Here is a 27189-nt window from a genome sequence, read left to right as displayed (position 1 = left end):
GCTGGAACTAATATACTCCATTATGACCACGTTATTATTTTGTAATTTTATACGTAAGACTTTATAAAAACATTAAAAGCTAATTTGTTCATACTATGTAGTGAAAAAGCGTAATTTGCTTTAATCCATATATAAAACCAATAATCATAGGTAATTAATTCGCCGCACTTTGATAAACAGCTACAAGCACAAATTTGTTTAAATTGCCACTTCTCCAGATTTCTTTTCCCATCTCGAAATAATCAATTATACCCCGTTTTCAGAGGGCAGTGTGGGCCGATGTAGAACCCATTATCGATTACGGCTCGCAAGTTACATCATTTCACTTAGCCGGCTCTTCAGTCACATTCCCACCGGCAAAGGGCGCAATGCAGTTAAATAGACATTTGCATGCAAAATGCAAGGAAAAGCGAGAAATAAAAAGAAAACCAGGACAAACAGCGGAGCGAAATTGAATAAAAAACTGACACTGACAAACAAACGACGCGAGGCGCATACAGGGCGCATACGTGATACAACGAGCAGACCAAAGTTGCAATCAATTTAGAAGTGCATTGAGTTGAGCTAGGGTGTGGGAAGCGAGCGAAGTGGCAAGACAACGAATGTGTGCCAGCATAATGCACTTAAACAAACGGAAATATAATTAAATTGGAACATAATCATACATTTTTTGTAGCGAAACTAACTCCAAGATGCAGTAACGACCAGTTTATTTAGTTTCTTTTTACATCTAAAATACATCACTTTAGATTAGGGAGAGTTCGAAAAAATTAGGCAATATTTAAATGTTAATTATCCAGGAAGGGAATAATTTGTTGTGCTTATTAAATAAAAACAAACGTTTTTCAAAGATGTAGCTACATTTGATAAAGAAACCTATGTTGTAAGCACGTGACGGTCAGTTCCGGGAACTATTTTTTCCCAGTGCACCTGAGGTCCCGAAACACGGATTCAAAGAGGCTTGTTTTTTCAGTGGAAAATAGATGAGGAGCCAAAGCCAACGGTACAACGAGACGTCATTATTGATGACAATTGAGTAGGCCAAAAGAGAGCTGCGAAAAAGCGGGTGAGCCAACAATTACGATAATTAACGCAGTCAGCCGCCTGGAAAGCGAAGGGAAAGAGAAGGAAAGAGTGCTGTCAGGGAGGGAAAGAGAGCGCATGTCAAATTGTACAAATTAATGACGTTCGCACGTTGACAGCGACTTTCGGGGGGGTGAGGGGGCTGTAATGCCCTCGCCCAACTGCCATTGGTCCTCTGGTTAGCTCTCCCTCTCTCCGTCTCTCTCTTTTCGGTTGGCACGCCCCTTTGGAGAGAGCGAGGTGGCGTTTTTAATTAGACAAGCTGCGCAGCTGCGCGAGTTCGTGACGTCATGGGTGCCAACCAGTTTGGAGGCCCCAAAAACCAGTTGAGAGAGCTTGGCCAAGAAAGAGAAGCAGAGAGCCGAGTAGCATTAGCATCGCATTCTGGCCACGAGCCATTTTCGTTGTTGGTGTTTGTGTTGCACGTTGTGCCGACGTTTTTCGTGTGACAGCCGCGCGTTTTGCCGACGCGTTTTGAATCGCCCAGTTGAAAAGAGTTTGGAGCTAAGACGCAGGGATACAGCCAGGATGTGCTGAGTGGCCAAAAGAAGAGACACCTAGACATGCCGCAAAGAACTCCCAGTCCCGCTAATTCGGATGTTTCGGTGGGTTCCCCCAGTCCGCCGCCCCTGAGATCGTTGAATATGAAACGATTGCGGCTTTTGAGGAGTCCTGTTAGCCTGCAAAATGACCGTCAAAAGTCATCACCCGTCAAGGTCAAGAGCTTTTCCATAGCCGATATCCTGGGGCGCGGGCATGAAGAGGATCGTGTGGAGAAGAAGCCGGAGAGAAATGCAGTCCCCAATGCTCCACCAGGAGTACCTGCTCCCCTGGTGCTGATCAACGAGAGATTGCAAATGCCCGTGGTGCCGAACTGTCCGCCACCGGCTGCACTACATACATTTTTGTCGCCCGCTCTTCTCCACAGCTACGAGCAGCGACTGGCCTGGGACTACCAGCGCCAGCTGCAGGAGCACTTCCAGGCACAGGCGCAACTCCTCCGCCACATGACCCTGAATCCCGCGATCATCGCCTCCGAGGACGACAGCTCCGAGCGTTCCCAGCGATCGAGCAGCAGCAATGGGAGCACCGAGTGTTGCAGTCCTAGACAGGCGGAAAAACTGGAAAAACGATCCCAAGGGGACAGCAAAGAGGTCCTACAGAAGTCGCCGGAGGAACAGCCAAAGGGAGTGAGCAAATCAAGTGGGGACACTCCCTTGGACGCCCTCTTCCAGCTGTCCACCAAGAACTTTGACGAGGAGCAGGGTGAGTACTTTTCAAATGAGTGTTTGTGGTTCTCAAACAAAACCGAAACTGTTAAACCTTATAAGTACTCCGTGCATCCGATTGCTGTGGAAATCTGTAAATATTCTAACCGAACTTTACAAACCAAATTATAGTGCTGAAATGACTGTAAATTGGTAACTATTAATAGATGACCTTTTTCCTATGTATGACTGGAATGTATTCCAGCTAAAAATATCTATAATCTTTAGAATTACTTACTCCGCGTTCGGCGGCACGAATTATCTCACATTTTGCTCTGTGTGCACAGCCGCAATCAAATTACATTTTAATATAAACTGATTTCCCAACGAGACCCATCATAACCATTAGCCCGGCCAGCGATTGATCAATTGTTGTCATTACGTCTTGATGAGATTCTGCTTAAGGCGTAAAAACAGTAGTGAGGTCAGCCTGATCGGCCGAGGTGGCTAAATCAATTTCAGGCCGGCTGGCAGCTCGCTCGGCATCGCCTTTGATGGCAATTGCCTTTCCCAGACCCAGACCCAGTCCCAGTCCCAGACCCATACCCAGACCCACTCGGAGGCCCCAGCTCGGTGATATGATGCTGCTCCAGCTGCGAAGTGCTGCTCCAACTCCAACTCAGACTCCAGCTGATGGCTGATGTCTGATGGGTCTGGCGCATGCGTATCGTTCGGCATAATTTGCTTAGCGGCGTTGATTTCTCGTTAAGTCGCAGACGCGAACCGATTTATCCCACACTCGGAACAAAAATTGCCGAGAGCCAGTGAGAAAGTAATCTAGAATCGACTTCTACTTCCACTTCTCTAGACAAATACTCGTACATAAAAATAATCACTTCAACTTTGTAGCAATTACAAAGAGACAATTGAACCAAGATTATTTAAAACAGAACTTAAGCATTTGTAGGATGAAAACATTATTAGCCATCAAAAGAGGGGCTACAGTTCCCATATTTTTGGCGAGTGCACTGACCACCAATCCATCAGCGAACCCATGGTCTGCGCTTTTGTTCATCAGCTACTGAAATTGAATTTACGCGGCGCACGTACATCAGCCAATTGGTTCGTGCTCCACTCTGGATTGCCACAGAGCCATCTAATCAGCACCAGCTGATTTCATCGCTTGATCGGTTGATCAACTGCTACTGGCATTGAGTGCCGCCCGGGATGATTATGATTATCGCCGAGCTGCACTTAAGCGCCGCAGTTTGCGAAAATGGTATTGCATTTTCCCAAGACAGCATCCGGTGTGGAAGTGGAAGAGGAGACTAGAGGTTGGCCCTGCACTGAACCCTTCCTTCGGCTGCCTCCTGCAATTTGCCCGGCTGATCAAAAGCCGTAACCGGCCAGTTGGGGGAAAGATCTGAGGCACTTCCGCCTGGTAATTAGGAGCAGCGACAACTCCCATTGCAACACCATCGCAGCCCCACTTTTGCCTGCTCACCGCTCATGACGATTGCCGGCAGATAAGCCATAAAGAGGCCCATACAGCACATACAAAATAATTACAATGAAAATGGCTGAAAAGTTGCAGCTATTTCAACAATGGACCTGTCGTTAGGTCTTGTCAATTACGCGTGCATATGTGGCGCATTTCCTCACCGAAGAATGGGTACCCTTTCACACGTTTAAGCGAAGATGAATAGTGTTCACTTTCTTTTAATTCGTATTTTCATTTTCCTTGTGCATAGTTTTATAGTTTCCTAATAAAGCCCGTTGTAAATAATATTTTTACGGCTTTGTAAACATTCCCCCAATCGAAATGGAAAGTGGATAATTAAAGAGGTCCAAATGGGTGGCGACTTGGGCACCAAGAGAGCCCGGTCTCAGGGCGATCAGCACGGGCTGACGGTGGCTGCCGCTGAAATGTGGGCTTTATGAAACGCCAAGACAATTGGCACAGACAGCCGCGATATTGAACGCACAAACGGCCAGAGCGGCGGATGCATCCCTAATTACAATTTAATTACTAAAACTTTCCCACTTGACAAAAGGCGACGGCCATGTCAGTTGAGGACCAGAACACCAGAAGACCAGAAGACTACGAAGACTGCGACGCAGCCGAGCATGAACCACAAAACGCACCGCAACCAGATACATTGACAGGCCCTAGAGCAGACGCACAGACGCACACAAGCGCACGGGAAGTGAAACAAACTCGCCGAGACTCACACAGATACTCCGGCCACAATGATGATGGCTCTTCGGGTTGACAGTTGATTTGACAGATAGCAGTGTAAACATTTTACAACATGCGGGCTGAGGTCGCGGGGCGGGGCCAAGTAACAATAGTAAAACGTGGCCGGGTGTGAGTTGTGGCGCTGCCCAAAGAGTCGAAGCTAATTAGTTCAACTAGACGTATACTTAATTTCGAATAGGAGCAAAGTCGAAAATGTAAATAAGTGGCGGATTGAGCATAAATTATAGTTATAATTGGAAATCCGCACGGAGAGTGGGCCGCGCTGTGTGCTAACTACCATGCAAATGGATCCCAGTCAGAGCTGTTAGAGGGCAATTTTCAGTCACGTCAAATCAAACGATCCATAACCGGTCCGCATCCAAATAGTACTCCCATGTCCCATATCCCATCGGCGCTAAGGGGTGGGGTAATGGCTTTTCGAGATTCTACTTTCCGAACAACGTGACACTCAAAATGGCATGCCTTGGCTTTAAACGCCCCCTACAATGGTATTACATGTTTATCTGCTGTGCCAGATAGATTTCCATCTTTCGCATTAGTGGCCACTTGCCCCGTAATTGCTGTTCAAATATTTTCCTCCAGATCGACGGGTATTAAAAATCTAGTTTTGATAAAAAGTATTAGTGCTGCGTGCATTGAAAGCCATAAACAATTATGCAAACAGCTATTTGGGGGATAACAAAAACCTGTCTGTTAATTTATTGTGCTAGAGAGCACATATTGTTTAAAATTTCTTGGAAGCTAGGCACAAATCTACTGCACATTCTTCCGATCAATGCGCAAATTGATCAATTGCACATGCAATTTCATTCAATTTAAATGTTTCCCAAGAAACCCATTCAATAGGCGAAAACCTCTGGCAAAAGTCAACAAGCTTCGAGTTCAGACTACACATAAATCAAGCAAACAAAAAGAAATCCCGCAGAAGTGTAAAAATAAAATTCATTTCAAATGATTAATAGCTGCACAGCGTTTCAACAAAATTCGTTAATGACATTAAAACACCGAGCGAATACTATACAAAAATGTGATTCGCATATGTGCTTATTGAATGCTAGAAGGCGAGACTCGTTTGCCTCAATAAAATCGAGAAAAATGACTGCGGGCGCAAACTGTTCTAACGTCGCATAAAATATGCATGAGATATTGCAAAGAGCCTCCGAGCAGCCGAAACAAGTTGACAAGCCGGCGCTCGGCATAAATTCTCTAATTAACGGTTGCGCCTCAAATATTTTATTAAAAATTATAATTCGCCGGTTGTAAAAGTGGCAGAGAAATATGAGTTTGCGTGCCGGCTAACCATAAAGCATTTGCCTTAATTCGAGCCATCGAAACTACAAAAAACTAGCTGGACTTACTGGAAACTGGTGGCCCCTCAAAATTGGTTAACTGCCCGATTTGCTTTCACTAGCCCTCGACCCTCAGGGATAACCACCTCTACCCTTGGTTAGAGGCATTCACGGCATTCCAGGCTATACCATCTCAAGCGGTACCACTCGGGTGGTCCGTCATCATGGGGCACCCCTCAAGCAAATTGCATACCTCGCTCGGTCCGGTTAGAGCCAAAGTCGGAGCAAGTGACGCCTGGCCAGCAGATACTCGCACACCGAGATACTCAGATACTTAGATACTAAGATACCCAGGTACACAGATACTCGACGGCTGAAGAGGTGTGCGAAAGCGACGCACTGAAGGTGTTGCCTGCACGCTTTTGATGAGCACTAATTGAGCTCAAGTTGCATTTTTCTTCTCTGCCCATTACCCGCGATCCGATCGGGCGGAAAGGGGTCCAGTTCAGTTCAGTTCAGTCCCGTCCAGTCCATTTCATCCTCCACTGTCCATCGGCGTCAAGATCAAAGCCGGCAGGCCGATCATAAAGACAAGCGAAAATCAAGCATCGACAGTTGCACAAGAGACAGCAAATGAGAGAATTAGCCTGCCGGGATACCAGTCCTCGAACTCGGACTGAGAATGAAACTGAATTGGAGTGGAAGTGGATGTGGATGTGGAAGTGGAAGTGGCAAAGGCAGTGGCAGTGGCAGCCGAGCGATAGAGGTGCGAACGAGAGTTGGCCAAGGAGCAGTACATTTGGTAATAACTCTATCAGAGCAGGGCCATATGGGAGGCCGAGGCCAACTGTTGCCAAATGCTCAGAGGGTTGGCTACACGAAGAGAAATCAGGGTGCTTCAGATTTATTTTGAAGTAGACGGTTAATTACACTGTATTTATAATATTATATATTACAACATGTGCATGTACCAACTACTAATGCATTTTTGAAACAATTCCCTCCATATAAAGATTGAATCTGAAATGCCTATTGCTTAAAATATGCACACATTACATTAAACTTATAGAGACAAATGTAGAAGCTTTGTTTTGCCGTGTACCAAATGAACCCAGCAAAGGGGCTGGAATGCGGCATTCAAGTCAGGACCTTGTCAAAGTTCTTAAAAACGCATTCGCATTCTCGTTCCCACTGCGATTCGCCTTTCGCATTCGCGTTTTTGCCAAACATTAATCACTGGCCGGAGTGAAGAGCTGGGACCGCCCGAGCTGTGAATTTTCGGCATGTGTCGAACATCAAAAGCCCGCGCCACGCATAAAAACCATTTAAAAACGCATTTTCTGCCTGGCCCATTGCCCCGGAGCAACACTCCTCGCTGACCCCGCGGCCCAAAGCGTATAGCGCACTCTGCATTTGGCCAGCAGTCTTGGCCAACAGGGTCTTGGCCAGGAAACGCAGAGCGCGAGATTGATGCGTTCACGGACAGCCCAGCGAACTACTGCAGCCGGATGACGAGGTGGCTCAGAGGCTCGGAGGGGAAAACGCATTTCCTCGCGGCTTTTCCAGCTGCACATTATGTGGGTCAATTGGCGCCTGGTCGGACAAAACCAGTTCTCCATCCTAGCGCTGGCCATCGTGCAGATCTCAGAATTCACTGCAAAAAATATCGTCCATAACAAAGAATACTTTATTTAACTGCGAAAATAATAATTAGTTTCTTCTAAGGATGACTAGCTAATTAAATGTTTGCTAAATAGCTAAAATTAAATTAAACTTGGTAAATAAAGTAAAAAATGTCCCTCCTATGTTATGGTTTTTAATCCCATCGTCGTTCAGATTATGGGCATTTTCCAAGCCAACTTTCGGACCGAGGACCACGGAGACAAATCATATTTATATGCCCCGGCCTTTGATGATAAATGTGGAAAAGCCAGCATAAATTAAAGCATTCAATTCATTAGCAGCGATGCCGAACAAACGAGCGGCGATCGGTGGACAGAGGGGAGCGGATCGGAATCCACCCAGCGGATGGGGAAATTATTCACAGCTACGGATCAGGCGACATTAATGCGAAGAAACATAGTGGCAGATGCCCGGGGTGGACCTCCACTTCCTCCCCAGGAACTCCAGTTCCAGGCCAGTTCCACAGCCTGCAAGGTGTTGCCCATCCTCGGGCTTCGACCATTCGCTGCGCCGACAGGTGCAGTCATCTACTTCACTTTTGACGAGCCCCGAGTATCGTTTGATACATTGTAATACAACAGGATTCGTTAGGGTTCATAATCAGACCGCTCCGTCATAGGATCATCAAGGAACGCTAAATTGTGTAGCGTGGCGGATTCTTAATGTATTTCGATAAAAACATGAAGTGCAGCAGATCCTGCACTTGATAAGATGGTTGAATGGGGGATAAACAAATTTAAATACCAAAGGGGACTCTTCAAAGCACATGGCACTTCTTAATGTAGAAATAAAGTTTAAGGTGAGAACATTTTCACATTACCTTATTTCATTAGTTCCTAAATGCATTTATTAGTCCCAGTAAATTCGTTAATCATCACCTGTGCGTTATTCAATTCCTCAACCTCCCACTTCAGTCGGATGCACAAAATCATTTCCTTCCCGACGATTGACTTCCCTAATCAGTCCATTAAGTCATTTTCACGCCTTCCCCCGCATTGTCAGTACTACACATCAAAGAAGCCATTCAGCCCTTCGCTGGAACATATTCGAGACTTCATCCAAATTCAAGGGACGAGGGCATTACGAATTCGGGAGTGAATAGAACTCAGTGATTTGGAAAAACAAGCACAAGTTGGTGTTATTGTCTGGATGCGGACGTGGACGTGGATGTGGATGTTGATGTTGCTATTTACACGCAACACGACTGAGAACCAACCACCAACAATCGCCGCAATAAAGCAGGCCGAGAACGACAAACTTCACGGTAAAATCGAAGGAAGCTGTGGAAAATGTTTTCTTCCCCCGAATCGCTTCTCAGATCGGTATATATAGTTCTATATGCTGGGCTGCCACTGTGGGCAATGTCAACAAAGCATTTCACACCTTCATCGGCACAACAGCAACCCCATGTGCTGGTGGGTCTTTGTGTAATCGTTTATTAAAGTGTGAAGTAAATTAATTTGACTATCCGAGATGTTTGCCGCTGTTTCCATGGCAAATGACTTGCAATCGCTGACAAGATTAATTAATCCCCTTGCACAGCTGCGGGGAAATCGAAATGAAAACAAAATGTTTGCCTTAATTGATTTTCTCTCCATGGCATTTCATTTCGATTTCGTTTGTATTCCGTTTTGCAGTGCAGAATGTTATGACACGTCTCGTTATGCGAACGAAAGCGCTGTGTTTCATGTTTTGGCCAAATGCAAAAGAGTTGAGTGCAGAGGAAAAATATTATATAATATATTATCCGTTCTAGAAACTGCACAACACTTATTCATTGCAGCTACGCTTTTGGGATTCACCATTGTAACTTTTACTTTGTAACAACGGAATCAATATATAACTTTATATGAAATAAATAAAGGCAGTTAGCCAGTTAATAACTGATCAAATTTGCAGAACGATTTAAAACTTATTTGATATTAATAATAACTTATTTGATAATAAATATTGAAATTAATATTAAGTTTAGGCTTGGGCCAGTTACATTATTTCTCTGCCTGCGTACATACCGATTGATCTGATTTTTCTGCGTGTAAATACTCGCCCGGTTGTTTGGGGCTGTTTCATGTCCGCCGACATTGCAACGCCCCCTTCCCCATCCCCTTACCCTTTCCCGCTTTCCTCTTTCGGGCCTTAACTGAACCCAGGCTCGTGTGTGCACTTTTGACAAGTAATTTAATAAAGCCAGCGACATGACGCGCTGTTGTTGCCAAAAGGTGTTGCAGTTGCTGCTTAAACATGCATAAGCCACGTTAAGAGCGGGGAGCTGAGATGGGGGACCCACCGCCGTTGGCTCGAGTGCGAGTCAGTTAGTCACTCAGTGGAGGAGCCGAGCCGAGCCAAACCAAAGCAACCTTTAGTTTATTTTCGTACCGTTTGATTGCAGCTTGTAATCACAATTAAAGTGTTAAACATAAATGCCAGGGGCCAATGGGCAACTAACGAATGTAAAAGAGACAGTCAACGAAAAAACGAATGAATAAAGGTAAGGAGGCGCACAAGGGTTGCTTACTGGCTTATTGCTCAAGTGGCAAAATGACTGGGGATCGGCCGACGCGACGGATTTCTGGGCTTGGAGTTTATCATTTCACGGACATGTCTACGGACTGACAGCTTTGGAATTTCGGCAGTTTTCGATTAATTAATTGACTGCCTGACACCAGCCAGCCAGTCAAGTTCGAATGCATTTAAATGCTAAGTTTCGTTTGTCATAACAGCGGAACGAGTGAGCAGAACTAATCAAATGGGGCTGTTTTCCCAAAAACATAAGCAGTGTTAACCTAAAATGGTGCTGATTTCCACGTCAAACCTCTTGAGCCGGTGGAATTAATACACAGCAGAAAATTGTGTAGATTTAATCAAACGAATAAACCTCTTGGCGATGTGAAAAACAAGTGACGATCGCATTCTCAACAGACAAAAGTTCCGATAAATAACTTTTATGGCGAGAAATGATTTTCCACTTGATTTATTAATGCACTATATAAAATTTATCGCTTTATTATACCGAATGATAGTATTGGTATGCAATTAATTTAGATTTTGCTCTACCTTTCGATTGATAAAATAGGATCGTTAAGATTGAATAACCATTCGTGTATTGTAATCGCCATCGCGAACTCTCGTGGTGCGATTCGTCACTGTCACTGCTGCCTGCAGTGATTAAAATGCATTTTGTGGGTTTGGAAAAATATATATACTGCAATAAAAAACTAATATAAGATGGTTTTGATAAAAATGGTATTTAATTACACAATAATACTTGCACATAATCGGTTCAATTATTAACTTGTTTAAGTACTTATTCTCTTATTGCCTTCGACTTATACATTGGGTTTATTTTCAAACATACTGTTAAGCGAATTTCCAATAATTCATTGTAAATAAGCATGTTACGTATATGGTTTACACATATAATAAATATTCACCAATACCTGATAATGGACTTTAATTATAGCCCCACAATGAATTGTTCTATCAGTGTAAAACCATTTACAATGCAAATCCTAATGCTAAATGCTTAGCCGACAGATCGCGTCAGGCCAACACCTCTACAAATTACAAGTCAGCATTTAAATGGCTGTAAAGTTTATGACTGGCGATCGGACAAATCGGACTCATTAAGATGCCAACCAAAGATCTGTGCCACTTTTCGAGCTGGGTGACCAGAATCCCAGAACTGCGTCCACCAGAGTCGGGCCAGTTAATTGATTTTAATGTACCAATATCCTGACTGGGTCGTCGGACACAAAACATGTGCTCCCGATGTGGATCGCCACTTTTCATTAATCGGTTTGGTGTTAATTTATGGCGTATCTTTATGGCCCAGACTCGGAATCAATTGCTTCCGTCTTGTGTCATCTGTCGGCCATAATGGGGAACAATTCACCCGGCAGACGTCACTTCAGAATGCACTTGAATCTCCTTCCAGCTCCCAGTTCTCGCTAATTATGGCAATTAAAAACCACTAAATGTAAGAAAGAAACGAAATTTTCTATGGCCGATCTTCGTCGTCGCCGTCAAGTGTTCCCCCAGCCAGCCAGTTGAGTTCAAGTGGCTCGGATTCCCGATTGCCGATTCCCAGGTCCCGATTCCAGTAATGAAAATTGCATCTTAATAAACCATAATCACCGCTCCCCAAATGGAAGGCCCGAGTGTTTTGTCAAGTAGCAGAGAGCTGCCGTCGGCGGTATCCTTTGGTGCGCAGGATATTGCTCAGATACAGCCGCTTGCTGATAGCCGATTAGCCGATTATCCAAGTGGATAGTGTAGGACAGGCCGCTCCATTAGCAGGCGCAGTTGCATTACACATTGCACATTATTGGGCATGAGCTACGGCAGGCAGCAACTGCAAGTCATAAACAATTTCAATTGCCGTTGCACATTCGCAACACTCAATTAACGCTTTTCAACAAAGGCCCAGCCAGCAATACACAATGTACTATACCACATACACTGTGCCATACAACGGCAGCCACAATAACAATAATAATAATGCATTCATCACCTTATGACGGCCTCACATACAAACTTGGCCTAGACAATAGTGTCAACCATAAAGAGATTGCAGAGCCCGAGCGGCGTATCTATTAAATTATGCTTAACTATGTGCCTTTGTTTGGCCACTCAGTGGTTGTGGATGTGGCTGTTGTTGGGGCCACTTAAGACTGCGGAGGCACAAGGCTAAGAGCAGCTGCTGGACAACAAAGGAGCTCGCAATTCGGCCGACTCTTCTTCAGCACTACCACTTTCCAGCGCAAAAACTTGCAGAAAATATAAACCTAAGAAGATCTCCCCAAAAAGACAACTCTTGTTATCGATTTCGCAGCCAGCTGTCAATTGTATGTGGGTCACCATCCTAGTTGCTGCACTCGTTCAGTTTGGCCACAAGTAGACAACCTACGCAACGCGTTTTGGCAGACACAAAAGCTCCAGAAATATGTTCAAGTGTATCGAATCGGCTTGTGCGAGCTCAGATGTGAAATACGTAGGAAATAACACGAATTTTTCATAAATTCTCATTTTGCAAGAGAGCGTGGGACTGTTGAATACCGGATTGCAAACATTTCTGGAATACCTTATAATATCTGTGGATGACACAGAACTAAAAGTTCGGAATAGATGAACAAATCAATCCAATTGCAGTGTTTTACCAAAAACACTAGAAAAATAAGATGCGTAACGGCCATACTTTGATTTTGCACTATGCAGCCACTTTTTTTGGTGGCGGCAGTAATTGCTCACTTCCCGCTCGCATAAAATTGAGAGCATAAAAATCTAAAAATAGAATTCACTTTCTTGTGTGAGTGAAAACAGTAAACAAAAAGTTGTGCTAGAAGACGATTTTGAAACGAATTTGATTAATGTTTTGGTCAATTTCGTTGTAATATGAGCTAAATAATATATTATTATTATCATATTATCATATTAAGGCAATCCAAAATTCGAGTTTTTACTAACGAGTACTTTGTACTCGATTGCCAGAGTACAAATAATAAAGATTTTTGTTTAGGAAACATATTTTCTGGTAGCCCTATAATTGCCAACTAGTTCTAGTGAAGACTGTAAGGGTCACAAAATATTTCAAGTAATCTCTCTTACCGGTCGAGCAGTGAGTGTATGTATGTATGTATGTATGTTTGTATATATGTATGTATGTATATATGTATGTATGTATGTATGTATGTATGCATGTACGTGTTACATGCACAAAGTAGTAAAAATTGTCTTAATTAAAGCCTGAAGAATGTTTAACTTACTGTCGGAACACATAGTTATTGCCGCTTTTAATATTTGCTGAGGAAAAATATTTTCTTGTAGCCCTATAATTCCCAACTAGTTCTAGCGAGGACTGTAAGGCATATCTTCTACCGGTCGAGCAGTGAGCGTAGTGCATGTGTAGTGTATGTACCGGTGTATGTATGCATGTAAGTATGTACCGGTGTATGTGTGCATGTAAGTATGTAAGTATGTATGTATGTATGTATGTATGTATGTATGTATGTATGTATGTATGTATGTATGTATGTATGTGTGCATGTAAGTATGTAAGTATGTATGTATGTATGTATGTATGTATGTATGTATGTATGTATGTATGTATGTATGTATGTATGTATGTATGTATGTATGTATGTATGTATGTATGTATGTATGTATGTATGTATGTATGTATGTATGTATGTATGTATGTATGTATGTATGTATGTATGTATGTATGTATGTGTGTGTATGCATGTATGTACACATGTACGTAGTGTACGTGTTACTTGCACAAAGTAGTAAAAATTGTCTTAAATAAAATCTGTCTTAAATACCAAATTGGTTAAACACAAAATTAAAATCGAATAAAATGCGTTATTATTGTTTTACATTTCTGAATATATCTTAACCCTACAGAGAGTGAAGTACTTTATTACCTTTTACCTGTTCTTTGCACTTGAATCTGGGTTAAAGCCATATCAACTTGGAAAGAGACCCACCATCCTACTCAGAAACCAAATTGACTGTCTTTTTATGTCAGTTCAACTGACGCTGACCGCTGTATTTCGCCTTGGGCATCGCACACATTTGTGAACGCCAACGAAATTGTCATTGGGCATGTTTCCAGCCGCGCTTACCTGCAACACGGTGCGTATACGTAATGGCAGCTTGGGCGACTGCAACTGCAACTGCCGGCGGCAGCCGCTAAGCAAATGCATAAAGTGCTGAATTTATGCGCATTTGGCCGGTCGGAGGGGCTAAGAGCCAAGTGGCTGCCAACGGGGCGTAGATTTAATTAAATAAATTCCAAGACGACGTCGCCTTTTTTGCATTTTTGTGCGTAAATTTGTATTATAACAGTGCTGATGTGTGCGTGCATGTGCGTCTCCTGTAATTAAATAAATCTGCGCATTGTTTGCAGTGCCGTTAAAGCGGCAACCATAAACGGGACAGTATATGCAACAGCAGGCGATCTACTATCCCCAGGGATTTTATAATGGCCTTAATGTGCAATAGTTTTCCCAGATATCTTCTGCATAAAACAAATAATGTTTTAAGTGATCATTTTCCCAGTCACGTTGCTTAAACATGATATTATGCACGCAATTAAATATAATGCTAGGAAAATGATTTTAGATCCTCACAATATCTTGAACAGTGTATCTTACTTTAAGTTATCACAAAGGAATTAGGAATTAGTCCCTAAAATGTAATTTATTTTAAAATACTTACAAATTGTATAGGCATTATTTATTTGCTGTAAGTACAATACTTATCTTGCAGTGCACCCAATGATGTGTGCAAAAAGTGCATTTGCACAATATTTAATGTTAATTTATTTGGCTTGTCATTCGGCGAGCCTAGCAATTACGGAGGCTAAATGTGAGCCACGCCCACTGCAGCCTACCACCGGGTCTACTGCACAAAAACACGCACTCGCAGAATCAGGCCTACATACTTATATCTAAACCAGACATATATCAACGGCTTAACAATTGGCTCAGACTTGTCGTCAGGTGGCCATTGCCGTTAAGCCTCGCTTTTCCTCCTCCGACCTCGTCGTCCTGCCAATTTCCACTTCCAATCCTGTTCTTGACGCCTTGCGTGTGCCACTCCCTCTGCCACTCCCCCTGCCTCCTGCCCCTGCCCCCATCCGCCCACTGTACTTACCCCCCTCCCTCACCACACGCATTCTGATACTTTAATTTACGGTCTCGCTCGCAGTTTATTTGTCATGCCAACATGCTGTCGCCGTAATTATACACATAACCGTAACTAGTTTTTTGTGTTTTCGGTGCAACATGCAAAACACTTTTTACGGCCCTCGCAACACGAACGCACATCAAAAGCGCCATGCAAATGGTCGCTTGTTATGGCTAATGGCTCGGATCGGCCGTGAACAGAACCCGTTTTGAAGAACAGTCAATAGAGGACGCAGAAACGGTTATCGGACCCCAAGACGTGGCTAATTCGGATCAAATAGATGAGGAGCCGGCTTGGTAATAAGTGTATTTCGCAGTTGATTGGAATGTCTCTATCTCTACGATTTCACGTTGACAGGCATTTAAGAAGAGGTTTTTATACATAAATTATGGTGTTAATTGAATTTATGAATAGAGTCTTATTTAAATTAGCCAAATGAATCGGGCTGCTGCTGACTTGCAACTTAAAACTTTAGAGTGTAATACATCTTTATGTATTAAATTATTAAACATGCATAAGATTGAAGGAAACACCAAGTATTGTCTGAGAATTTAGTGCTGCGATACCTATTGAAGTAGATACATTTACATAGGTCTATCTTTTTATGCCAACGCTATTTGAGTCAAATGGGTTTTGGTGCCTCTCAGCTGGTAGCCAAGTGGCATTTTTCCACCTTCTCGCGCAACGGCCATCGGCAGTGAACTTTCATTTTACGGCACTCACTAAAAACAAAACCTACGAGCGCGGCCCACTGCTCTTGCTTAAAGCCGCTTATCTGGCCGGCTATATCGATAAACATAAATTATGCGATATTGTCGTTGTCGCCCCAAACCGGCGACTACAAGCTGAAAACTGCCAACTGCCAAGTGCCAATTGCCAACTGCCGACCGCCGACCGCCGACTGAAAACGGCAAGCGGGCCGACGCCTTTTCGAAAACGGGCAGTCAACATGCAGGCGCACATAAAAACTCACCATAATGATAACGATAATGATAACGATGCGCAGCGGTTTGTTGTTTTACAGCAAAATTATGTGTTATTAGCGCGCAGGCGCACATGCACTGCGATCAGAGATGCACTTGCTCGTCGTCCTGCTGGGCGATCGCAGTGTTATAAAGATGCCTGCTTTATCTCTCGGCTTTCGGGATCGGCGGGATTGGCGGATCGAAGATCAAGATCAGGGGTCTTTTTAGGTAAGCATAGTTAGGAATCCGCGCCAAATTAACTTGTTCCTGAGTTGCGAGTTCTGCTCGTGCCGCAATCCGCGCTCCAGTCGCATGGGTGCTAACGGAAATTTATCATAAATTCCAATACCTTACGACTAATGGGCGTTGATTAGCTAATTTGCTGCGCTCGTTTCATTTTCCACTCATGCCTGGCAAGTCATTTCAAATACTTAATGCTCGTTGGCTGCTTTTCGTCGTCATAGCCGTTCGATCAAAACCCTCGCCAGCACATTTGCTATCATTGCACTGAGAAAAACCTTACCCCTTAAGTCAGAGTAAGAAATCGGAATGTAATATTGTCAAATATATATATTTTGGTTCTAGAAATAGAGTGATAAAAAGTATAAATATTACTTTATGCATTAAATAGCTTATAACTCTCATTTTTTTATGGGCACCACTGCCCCTAATAACTAGGTCTTTCCAAGCCGAGTGAAATCGAAATGAATTAAAGTTCAGCGCAATAACTTCTTTCCCAAGTGTACGGCCAGTCCATCTCCTGTTTGCCGTCGGCCCGTTCGCTTTGATCTCCGCTTAGGAGCTACAAATTCATTGCTCGCCCCGAAATAATGAATGAAATCGAATCGGAGCCAAATACCGGGCTAAAACCAAATTAAATGCCGTTTTGCCTTTGTGCGTTAACAGAGTCTGGTTAGGCAACCAACAACGACGGATTAGCATAGCGTGTTGTTACTGTATCATTTTTGGCACGCATGTGCACCGGCCCCCAGTTCCCGTCCTGCTCTAACTGGACTTGCTATCCCTCTCTCTCTCTCTCTCTCTATCTCTCTGGGCCCAACAATGAGAAGATTAATTTATGTTATTAAGTCGGCACGGCAGCCTTTGATCTTCGCTTCTGCGAGGTGTAAGGTAGGCCAGTCAATGGCGGTGGCAATGCCGGCACCTGAAGAATCCCAAACCCCCTCCCAGAACCACAGAGCCTCAGAACTACAGAGCCACGAACAATCGATGCGCATTGGGATCGATCCCCAGATCGAGATCTTCACCATCCCATCCGATCCGATCCGATCGCATCGCATCCGATCCAGGCTGCGATCGATCGATCGATCGCACGACCCTGACCACAGAAACCCCAGCTACCTGCAGAGAGTTAGATTGCCCCTGGTCCTGGTCGATGCGAAGTTGGTCCCAAGTTGAGGAAGTCATTCGGACACTCCGGTTCCGACTCCTAACTCCCTCTCTGCTGCGCATCATTACATAAATTTGTAACTTATGACAGCTTGTCATAATATCAACGATTCTGCTCTTGTAATCCTCAGTCAGGCGGTGCACCAAACATAATTAGGGCTACGAATTACACGTATTTTATATAATTGTTACATTCCTAAAACCACTCATACATTTTCCCAAGCTACCTATACATTCAATTTTTATTTACATAAACTATTTACATAAATCTGTAATAGATACTTGCTTATGTCGCATAAACGACTGCACTTATTTCTGATTTCCGAAAGTGCTACCCACTTCAGCAGCCTATTTCTCTGAGTGCAGCCAACTCCCCGCCGAAAGGCATTCACATTTAATCAAATTTAAAATTGATTCCCAACCTATGGTTTTTGTTGGCGAGCGCTCATTAATAAGCACTCGATGTGTTTTCTGCTTGTTCGCCGCCGCTTTGGTTTCGCTGAGTTGTCAAAACTATCGTACAATGTCTCTGGGGCAAGTTTAGCGGCTCGGCGATCACGATGGTTATGGCTATGGTGATCATCATCAGCAGGGATCCATTCATCTAGTGGCTGCTTGGGGCATTGTTGGCTTTACATGCCGTTGTCAACGCTCTTTGTTGCGCCACCAATAGAGCGGCGGCGCCTTTGATCCGGCGGCCAGTTCAAAGCCCCCGACGAACTTCTAACTCAATTAGTGTGTAGTTTTTTAAACGGTTTTGATTACAGCGCATATTTCTAGCCCTTCTTGCCCACCGACCTCATAGGCATGCTACTTATAAAGACATTAAGCCAGCAAGCCCCTTTCGCGTGATGGGCTGGCCCACATTGGAGTCATGTGTGCGAGGAGGATGGGGGAAGGTCACTCAATCAGGGCGCAGGATCCCAGCCTATCCTATCCTATTCCATCGGATGCCGAGAGCCGCTCTCTGCCCTTTGATCGCATTTTAATGATGATGACCATTGTTAGCTGATGTTAGCGATTGCAAGCCCAGATTTTCACTTAACATCAGCCGCCAAATACCGCCGCCCCAGATCGGGAGGGCTTAAAGAGCATGCAAACATAAAAATGATGTAGTAGGACCCATCCACCACCGAAAGGGGTAGTGACTTGGGGCCAGAGGGGGAGAGGGCAAGCAGGGGCTGCTCAGCGCCCAAATTGCAATGCTACGTAAGTTTTATTGTCTCGCAGCGAACGGGCGAAGCTCACACAGTGGTATAAATTGTGCTACGGATGGCCGTAAAGTTTCCATTATGGGAACTCCACTCATTACTTTATCGGCGGACTATAAACAGTTGCGAATTATGTATTTCAATACCTTTTATTACAAATGGTGATTTTTTACCACCTATAAAGAGAAGGTTTATAATTGAACATAGCAGGCATACAAAATTTATTTAGGCTTTAAAAATGATGCAACTGCAACTAATTCTTTACCTTTAAAACATCGTTAGCTCATCAACGGAGTAGTAAATGGATCGGCACTAGGCATGTCTAAATACCTATGATCGTGTGTTTCTACATTCCGTTCTTATGATTGTTCGTCATAAGAACAATTACATACGAAATTGGTGTTACGTTCAATCGTAACATGTTCGTAACTTGTACTAAAAGTTGCTTCTAAAATGTGCTTTTTGTCCATTAGGATTTACATTCATTGCAATTAAATGTGCCTACAAAAATTTTCCTAACTAACTCTTAAATCTTTACAATTCCGCATGCTTTTAATTTATAGAAACAATTACTCCCATGCACATTACCATTTAACGCTGTCTACTGCAGGTAGTGTTTTTATCGACGACTTTATGATTTTGACCCACTGTCGCTGCAACTTCATACCACTGCGCCTCGGGAGGCGTCGAAACATGGTTCTTGCAGACATCGCCTGGGATCCAGAGACTGGCTCCAAGCCCCTCCATATGCACCTCCGTCCCGTTCCGTCCCGTACCCGTACCGCCCCAGCGATCCGAGCTTGCAGTCTGCAGCTTCGTGTTCCACCGAGTCTTACACTGACTGACTTCATTGCTCTTTACGTTACGTTAAGTTTAAGTATACGTTTGCCCACTGCCCGAGCGCCATCTCGTTTAATCTGCCTTTTAGAGGGCGGGGCCATAGTATTTTATACGTGTTGATCAAAGGGAGCCGACGCTTTGTCTCGGAGCCGACGCGTTCTCCCCTGCCTCCCCTTGTCCATCCAAAACTCTGCGTAGCGCATGCGCAACGGTCCGATCGTGAATCATGTGGCGGATGCCAAGGATGGGGATCGGGATCGGGATCGAGATCGGAACGGAACGGACGGATGGAAGGGTGGTCGGGTGGTTGGATGATTGGATGGATGGATGGATGGATGGTTGGTTGGATGGATGGATGGACGGGTGTCCCGTAAAGGAGAATCGGTGTGTGGCCGCGACTCCTCTCGTCTGAGCCCTACGTATACATTATTGAATTAAGGATGACCACGTTTTCGGCGCTTTGTTTCGCTGCGTCGGATTTGCAATTGATTTGCCAGCCATTACAATCAATCAAACATAATGTTGGAGGCGGTCCAAAGAGCTCACTGGCAATCACAAGTGAAAGCCGCAAGTCCATAGTCAATTAATGGCAACATCTTCAAGTGATCTTTGGTAATTAAGAGTCTAGTCTTTAAGCTTCCTTTTCCATAAGCTCGATCGATTTTAATCACATACTTGTTGCACCAGCTCAATTTTGGGGCAGTGCACAGTGCGTGCACATCGCCTGCAAACGATTTGTGGGTTTACCCTTTTATGTTTATATTGGAGAACGAGTTCCCGGGACGTCGGAAAGAAAGTGCCCCACTATCCGATCGTTCGATGCATGTATGAAGAAATTAACTATCGAAAACATCTGATTACTGCCCCCAGGTACCGTTGACATGTTCTTCCACTCGCCAAATTGCCGGGGCACTCCGAAATTATTGGCCATGTTATTGTTTACAAGATGTAGTATCGCAATCAAAATAGCTGCGGGCCAACATGAACATGAATACTTTACGCTCTGCCTCAACGTACGAAAATTTCAATTAAAGAGAAGTGCAGAAAATACCCAGAGAAAGTCCTTTATGCCGACAGCTAATAAGTAATTTCAATAGCCCAAAGGTGTCATGCAGAGAGCCCATAAACATAAAAGTGTTCTATCCCGGTATACTAAGTGATCTTGGACTTATGTCCGTTTTATTAGCCATCCCTTCGTTTATAGATTTTAAGGATGTCGAACCTCGAACCTCCCATCTTTTTATTACAAAATGGTTTTGAAGATTAAATTTGTTTTAACCGCAATTAACCGCAAGCTATAATTATTTAATACAGTTCAAAAGATACTTTCTCTTCAGTGACATTGAGAGATATCAGAATATAAGATCTGTATCTGGACTGGCTGCTCTATTAGGCACCAGCTCCTCCTCAACAACGTTCAATCTTGGCTTAAAAGAGTGCACTGGTTATAAACTAGGGCCAGTTTCCAGATCTCCGGGGCGGTACAAATGACAACAAAATACAAAACGTTATGGGGCGCATTACGAGCGTGTAAACAAGCGGCCAACGATGACAGTCTTCCAGTTCGAAGGAAAGACCCCACCAGTCGAAAAGTCGCCAGCTCGAATATATGGAAAAGAAAATACCAAAATTTATAACTTTCTCGTTATGGAGCCGCACCCCGCGCTCCACTTCGATCCGTAATGATAATGGGAATGGGAATGGGAATCTCCGTGGCCAGCTCACTTTGTCGGCGGCTAAATTTGTCTCATCTTCTTATATTAATTTGTGTTATTGTGTTTCGGCCTTTCGTAGGTCCAGCAACAGCAACAGCAACAGCAATAATAATAATAAAAGAGCCAGCCACAAAGGTAGCCAAAAGGTATCGGGTTTTATAACCTGCTCGAACTCATCAATTTCATTGCTAACAACACGCAGACACGCCAAAGTGAGAAAAATATGCAGGGCCCGCCAGCGACTTTGATCCGGTCTGAATCATCGCTGGAATCTCAAATTCCAGATACCATGTGCCAGATCCCGAGATTTCAGAACCCAAAGTGGGTACTCCTATATTCATATTCGGGAGCGGGAATGGAAATGGAAATGCGAACGAGAAGGAGAGACGCCGGCAACGTCATAAGTAAACTTATCGTGTTGTTTCGGGGATTTCAAAAAACCATTTAGAATAAATTACCGGGACCTACCGCTAAAAAGATCTCTGATCCGATCGGATCACAGAGCGGCTCTCTGCAACTTCGTTTTCATTTTGTGCCTCTGAGCCCCAAACCCCAAACAGGATTAAAATTAGTTTTTGATTACGCTTTCGAGCTTCTGGACAACGCAATTTGTGGTCTGCCGCTGCTGCTGCTGCTGCTTCTCCTTCTCTTCTGGCCATAATTAGCGCTTTTAGCCAAACTCTTTTGCATCCGAAGGTCGCCTTTGTCCTTTGCCGGCTCGAGTTGGAGTCTCGAGTTTGGAGTTTGTCATAACTCTGTGGTGGCGGCGATTTTATAAAGCTATTGGCAGGTATTTAGGCATCCCAGAGCCCTGGGAATGTGAAATTCCTTGCGGTCGTAAATCCCCCGAAAAGCCCAAGCTCCTAATTGAGTCTTCCGCTGGCAGCCCGATTCCACATTCCACATGTCATGCTTTTGGCCTGCTTTCCTCCAGCCAAATCCGAGCCTCGCTACCAAACCTGCCTGCCTACCTACTCGCCTTTCAAAGGGTCCGCTGCGAACCGAAGCATTTGAAGAGCGTGTGAACAGCAGGCACCTTGTGGCAAACAATTCGAGTGTTCCCGTTCCCTGGGCATTAGCATTAGCATTAGCCTTATCCCAGCGATGCGATACGCATCTTGGTAGCACCCGAGTATCTCGACGTTGTGATCTCCACTGCCTTTTATTATGATGTTCGCTTTATGCGTGCATCCCCGGAGATTACCAATACCAATACCATTACCACTACCATTGCCACTTTTTCGGCCGCTGGCTGATCTCGACTGATTGATTTGGAGCTGGCTTTAATTGAATCGTTCGGACTTAATCAACATAATTGCTCCGGCACTTTGAGCCGCACTCTGGTTTCAGCCTGAGCCTGAGCTCATTTTCCAAAACAATCTCGATGGAGATTGGATGCGAAGGAGCGGAAGAGCCGGTCGTGATCCGGCATTAACCAGCGAGCGTTTAATTAATTGCTGTTAATTTATGTGCCTCCCAGTAGCAGAGTCCAGCTAATTTGCCTAATTACCAGCCACACCATTAGCCATGCGCACCAGGAATGGGCTCCAGATTGGCCGGTGATAAGGCACGCCATCTCAAGTCGCGTTGCGCCCATGCACTCGGCGAAAATCGGTGCACTAGCAATATCAGTTACCATATTTTGTAAATTTATAGAAATGATAATCTTTTTAAGGAAGAAAATCCAGGCTTGTCTGATTTTTCTTTTAAAGTGTTACACTGAGTGCGTTCCCGGCTAAGAAACATATTAATCCTAAAAGATTTGCAACCCAACTTGACTTTTGTGGAGTGTACACCTCCCCGTATTAGAAGCAGACCAACCCACTTGCACAAGGACAATGCGTCATTTTGTTTGTGTCTCAATTAGCAACGCTGCCAGAAGGCATAAGTTATGCATATTTCCAGACAACAGGAGCAGCTCCTTGGACCCATTGTGCTGGATGTTGCCCGGTGGTTCGTTGGTTCGTTGGCTAGGTGTCACCGGTGACTCTCCGCCGCCTGCAACAATGATTAGTTATGCTGATGACATTGTTTGTTTGTTGGCCACGACTAGAGGTGTAGGTGTTGACCAGGTGACCGGCCAGGTCGTAATTCTTTTGGCAAATACCCGTGCACTTTAGCTCCGTCTGGACGTTTGTAAGTGCCGCAACTGACACACGCTCTCCATGTGGGTTAAGCCATTAACCAGACTCCGTCTTGGTCCAGCCCCGAGGTGCAGTTTTCTTAATTAATAAAGCTCAACAAATGGCCGAAAACACACCCACCATCGCGAGCCCCGACCAGTTTTTTACCAACAGCAGGCTTGCCACGGCTTTTAATTAGAGGCGTGGCTAGGACGTGGTATTGATGCAAGTGGGGGCCACATTTAACTGGATACTGAACAAAATTGAGCTGTAACGGTTAAGTTTATGAAAATAGATAATCCTATCCATAGTCGACCCTTAAATAGTCGGTTTTGTATATCCAATGTTAGGCGAACTAATCTCGTTTATCTTGTTTTGAGAATTAAGGTTATTTAACATTAGCAAAAACCCACCGCAAGACACTACGCACGCACACTTTAAGTGTCCTGAGGGCATTCCTACCACTTACCTTTAATTAACTCTTCATGTTGCTGCTCATGTTGGTGGAAAACACGTTTATGTGTGTGCTCATGTGTTCCTACCGCCAAGGATCCTTTCAACCCTCGATTATTGGTGGCAAAGGGCGTTCCCCAAACAGTAGATTATCTAGCCTCACAATAAACACATCAGGATAGTGTCAAAATGGCTTTGGACCCGAATTTCGACTTTAACCGCAAGGCCACTGCGAACAGGGAACGGTGAACAGGGAATTAATCAACCCCGTCATCCTTGCACATTTCAAGGACCAAACTCGGGTCTCTTAATTGTTATTCGTCGGACATGTTTAGCAACAACAGTATTGCCCGACAGGGTTTCCAGTGCGCAGCTGCCATCTTCTGCCGTCGTCGGACTTCCGGGGGCCTTCTAGATCCCCAAGATTCAACCCCGTAAACGAACGACGCCACAGCCATTTCCGTAGATACTTTTGCTCACTTTTGAGCACTCACACTTATTCGCGGCGATCATTCCGCGGGCACATAAATATCGGGCATTAATAAACACTCAACCGAAAGGCGCAGAAATTGAATTGCTCGCGATAAATAAACAATTCCTAATGGGGTTGGGCTGGCTGGCATCCATTTCAGCCATGGTTCAACTGGGTTGAAAGCCGTTTCCGCCGAGAAACACTTTCGAAAAAACGGTCGGTAAAAACATCAATCAGCAGCCGTATTACCTTTAAACATGCCAAAAACAAATACCGGCAATCAAAATCAAAATCCACATCAAATCAAATCCCCATCGAATAGCTTAAGAAAACAACACAGGGGAAATCATTCAACGCGGCGAGGCCAATAAATACGAGAGCTAGAGAATCCCCTGCCTGCCTGTCTTTATGACCACCGATTTGTGGATGTCGATTGTCTATTATGAATTCCATCGAATTGTGTGTTTGAAATGGCTTTAACCACGAGCATTTCGGTGATTGAATCGAAAGTGCCAGTGAGTGCGTAGAGATCGGCCGTAAAAGCGACCATTAAAGCATCCTCGCAATGATCTCCGGAGAAAGGTCAGACCCGGCTGCAAAGTCTGGAGCCAAAAGCCCCATAAACCCCCCCGATTTACGATCATCCGTGTGAAGCATATAAAAGTGACTGATCGCTGAATAATTTACGATGCCACCACACCTTTCCGAATCGATTCCGCCGCCGATATAGATTTTAATGTTTATCTTTTGCATTGCAGATCCCGCAACGTTGAACATATTTGCCACGCGCTCCAATCCCAAGAAGAAACGCAAGTCCCGCACCGCATTCACCAACCAGCAGATCTTCGAGCTGGAGAAGCGCTTCCTGTACCAAAAATACCTATCGCCAGCGGATCGCGACGAAATTGCCGGCGGCTTGGGCCTCTCCAATGCACAGGTGAGTATGGGAATGTCTGTAGGTGCTGGTCAAGGAGGAAAATACGATTGACAGTCAAGAGCACACCATTACATTTGGGAGATTCAATTTGAGTATTCTATATAAATGCAATTTTGATCTTTATTGGGCCTTCCAAAGTGGATGAAAAGATATTTGTGTCCTTTTTCAAGGTTTTATATGGTTATAACTTCATATTTTTCTTAGTGAAAGTAATGCGAAGGTCAGGCAATTTGATTAAGATTAAATACTTTCTGATTTCTCGTCCTTTTAGAGCCTTGTCCTTTTTACATGGTCTTATGCATGAAAAATTAAAGGTGCTGAATTCGTTTAAAGGTATATAAAGGCAGTAGTCGGGTATACAAACTATAAAGTTTGTATGTTCTTCTTCAGTTTAATCCGTCCGTTCTGTTAGGCGGTTCGAGTAATTTAAAAATTTTACGCCCACAAAACTTTTATCCCACAACTTTCCAATTTGATTTAGTTTAATTTTAGTAATTTTGTGTCACTTTTTATCGATGTGCCAAAATACTTAAAACGATCTTGATTTTGAAACGTATTCTCCTCTTTGTGTAACAGTAAGGAGCATCTAACAACTTCTTCTTACAAATAGGTCATCACTTGGTTCCAAAATCGAAGAGCCAAACTTAAGCGTGACATGGAGGAGCTGAAGAAGGACGTGCAGTGCGAGAAAATGTCAGCGAACCAAAGCTTTTTAAAGAACGTTAATGACTTGACTATTTTAAAGACCCGACCAGTCAGCAGATCCCAATCGCTCGCACCACCACCATCCACATCACCACCAGCACCACCAGCCACACATGCAGAGCATAGGATCGGATAAGGATCAGGAAAAGAGTCGGGAGAAGGACAAGGATAAGGATAAGGAGGAGCTGCGCATGCTGAAACTCATGACCCTGATGCGCTATTCAGATGGCAAGTTGCTATATCAGCAACCACCGGCACCGTATTTGACCATTTCTCACAGACAAAACACTGAGTAGCCTAAGTTGTAAAATATTGAAAATAACGCTTTTATATGCATATATTTTGCCAAAAAAAACGCTTTGTTTGAAAGGAAATGGCCAAGTTCTGTTGGTTTAATTAATCCAAGTATTACACTTCCACTACACTTATGTATGAAATGCACTGCGCAACCACCTATAAAATAAAACGTTTGAAAATGTGTATGATAAATATTATTTCACGTGCTAAGTTTAATTCTAGTATTCCTAACGGTATTTTTTGGATGTGAAGCTTACATTCAAAGAAATCGATTCTATCCCTATTTTGTTTTTTTTTTTTAATGGTTAAAAGAAAATATTTTGGTCTCCGATTTTAAAAGTACTATCATAACAAGTACTAATCATAAATATTTCGGATTCATATTCAGTACGTGTAACAACTAAAAAATTCTTTTTAGCTTTATTATGTTAAATAAAATATTTGAATACATCTCGTTATAATAAATATGGAGTAAGCATTAATAAAAGTCAAATGAAAAATCGCCCTCAGATAATCATTATATCTCCAACAATTTCCATGCATATATCCTTTGGACACCTAGCACCAGATTTGTCGAATGCAGAAAATGAAATGACAGCCTTGTGACGTCCCTGCGTAATTAATAAATATTTTCAGGACAAAAGGTTCCACGACTAGGACGGTCTAAATAGCCGAACCCATTAGAAACTCGAATTTTCATTAGTTTATCCTTATTTCTGGAGTTCTAATGTAATTGTCCTTTATTTGCTCCTCGTTGATTTCTTATTATATGCAATGATAAGGATATAAGGATCTGCAGCAGAGTAACTTTTTGCCGTTCCGTGTTCCACTATTTTTGGAATGCGCTTT

General features: G+C 43.7%; 1 protein-coding gene across 2 annotated transcripts; it reads left to right on the top strand.

Annotated features, from left to right (window-relative positions):
- The first annotated feature begins 1436 nt into the window (after window positions 1-1436).
- On the top strand, window positions 1437-26532 carry LOC6553619 (homeobox protein Nkx-3.1). Of its 2 annotated transcripts, none has more exons than XM_026975804.1 (4): window positions 1437-2349; window positions 25160-25338; window positions 25949-26031; window positions 26084-26532. In XM_026975804.1, exons 1-4 carry the CDS (start codon window positions 1647-1649, stop codon window positions 26337-26339), a joined length of 1221 nt encoding a protein of 406 aa, XP_026831605.1. In that variant the 5' UTR covers window positions 1437-1646; the 3' UTR covers window positions 26340-26532. The 2 variants fall into 2 exon arrangements, with proteins under 2 accessions (XP_026831605.1, XP_026831606.1); XM_026975805.1 differs by having other exon boundaries at window positions 26094-26237.
- The last annotated feature ends 657 nt before the right edge of the window (window positions 26533-27189 follow it).

Source organism: Drosophila erecta, unplaced genomic scaffold (genome assembly GCF_003286155.1).
Source record: "Drosophila erecta strain 14021-0224.00,06,07 unplaced genomic scaffold, DereRS2 tig00000000-arrow-pilon, whole genome shotgun sequence".
Lineage (NCBI taxonomy): Eukaryota > Metazoa > Arthropoda > Insecta > Diptera > Drosophilidae > Drosophila > Drosophila erecta.
The sequence above is the reverse complement of the archived record's forward strand: the minus strand, read 5'-3'. Positions and strand labels throughout refer to the sequence as shown.

What these genes read in the sequence shown, in the direction of transcription:
- LOC6553619 (XM_026975804.1), top strand. Translation starts at nt 1,647, where the DNA reads ATGCCGCAAAGAACTCCCAGTCCCGCTAATTCGGATGTTTCGGTGGGT. An exon ending in GAACTTTGACGAGGAGCAGG is followed by an intron (nt 2,350 to 25,159) that starts GTGAGTACTTTT and finishes TTTGCATTGCAG; the next exon opens with ATCCCGCAACGTTGAACATA. An exon ending in GACGTGCAGTGCGAGAAAAT is followed by an intron (nt 26,032 to 26,083) that starts GTCAGCGAACCA and finishes ACTATTTTAAAG; the next exon opens with ACCCGACCAGTCAGCAGATC.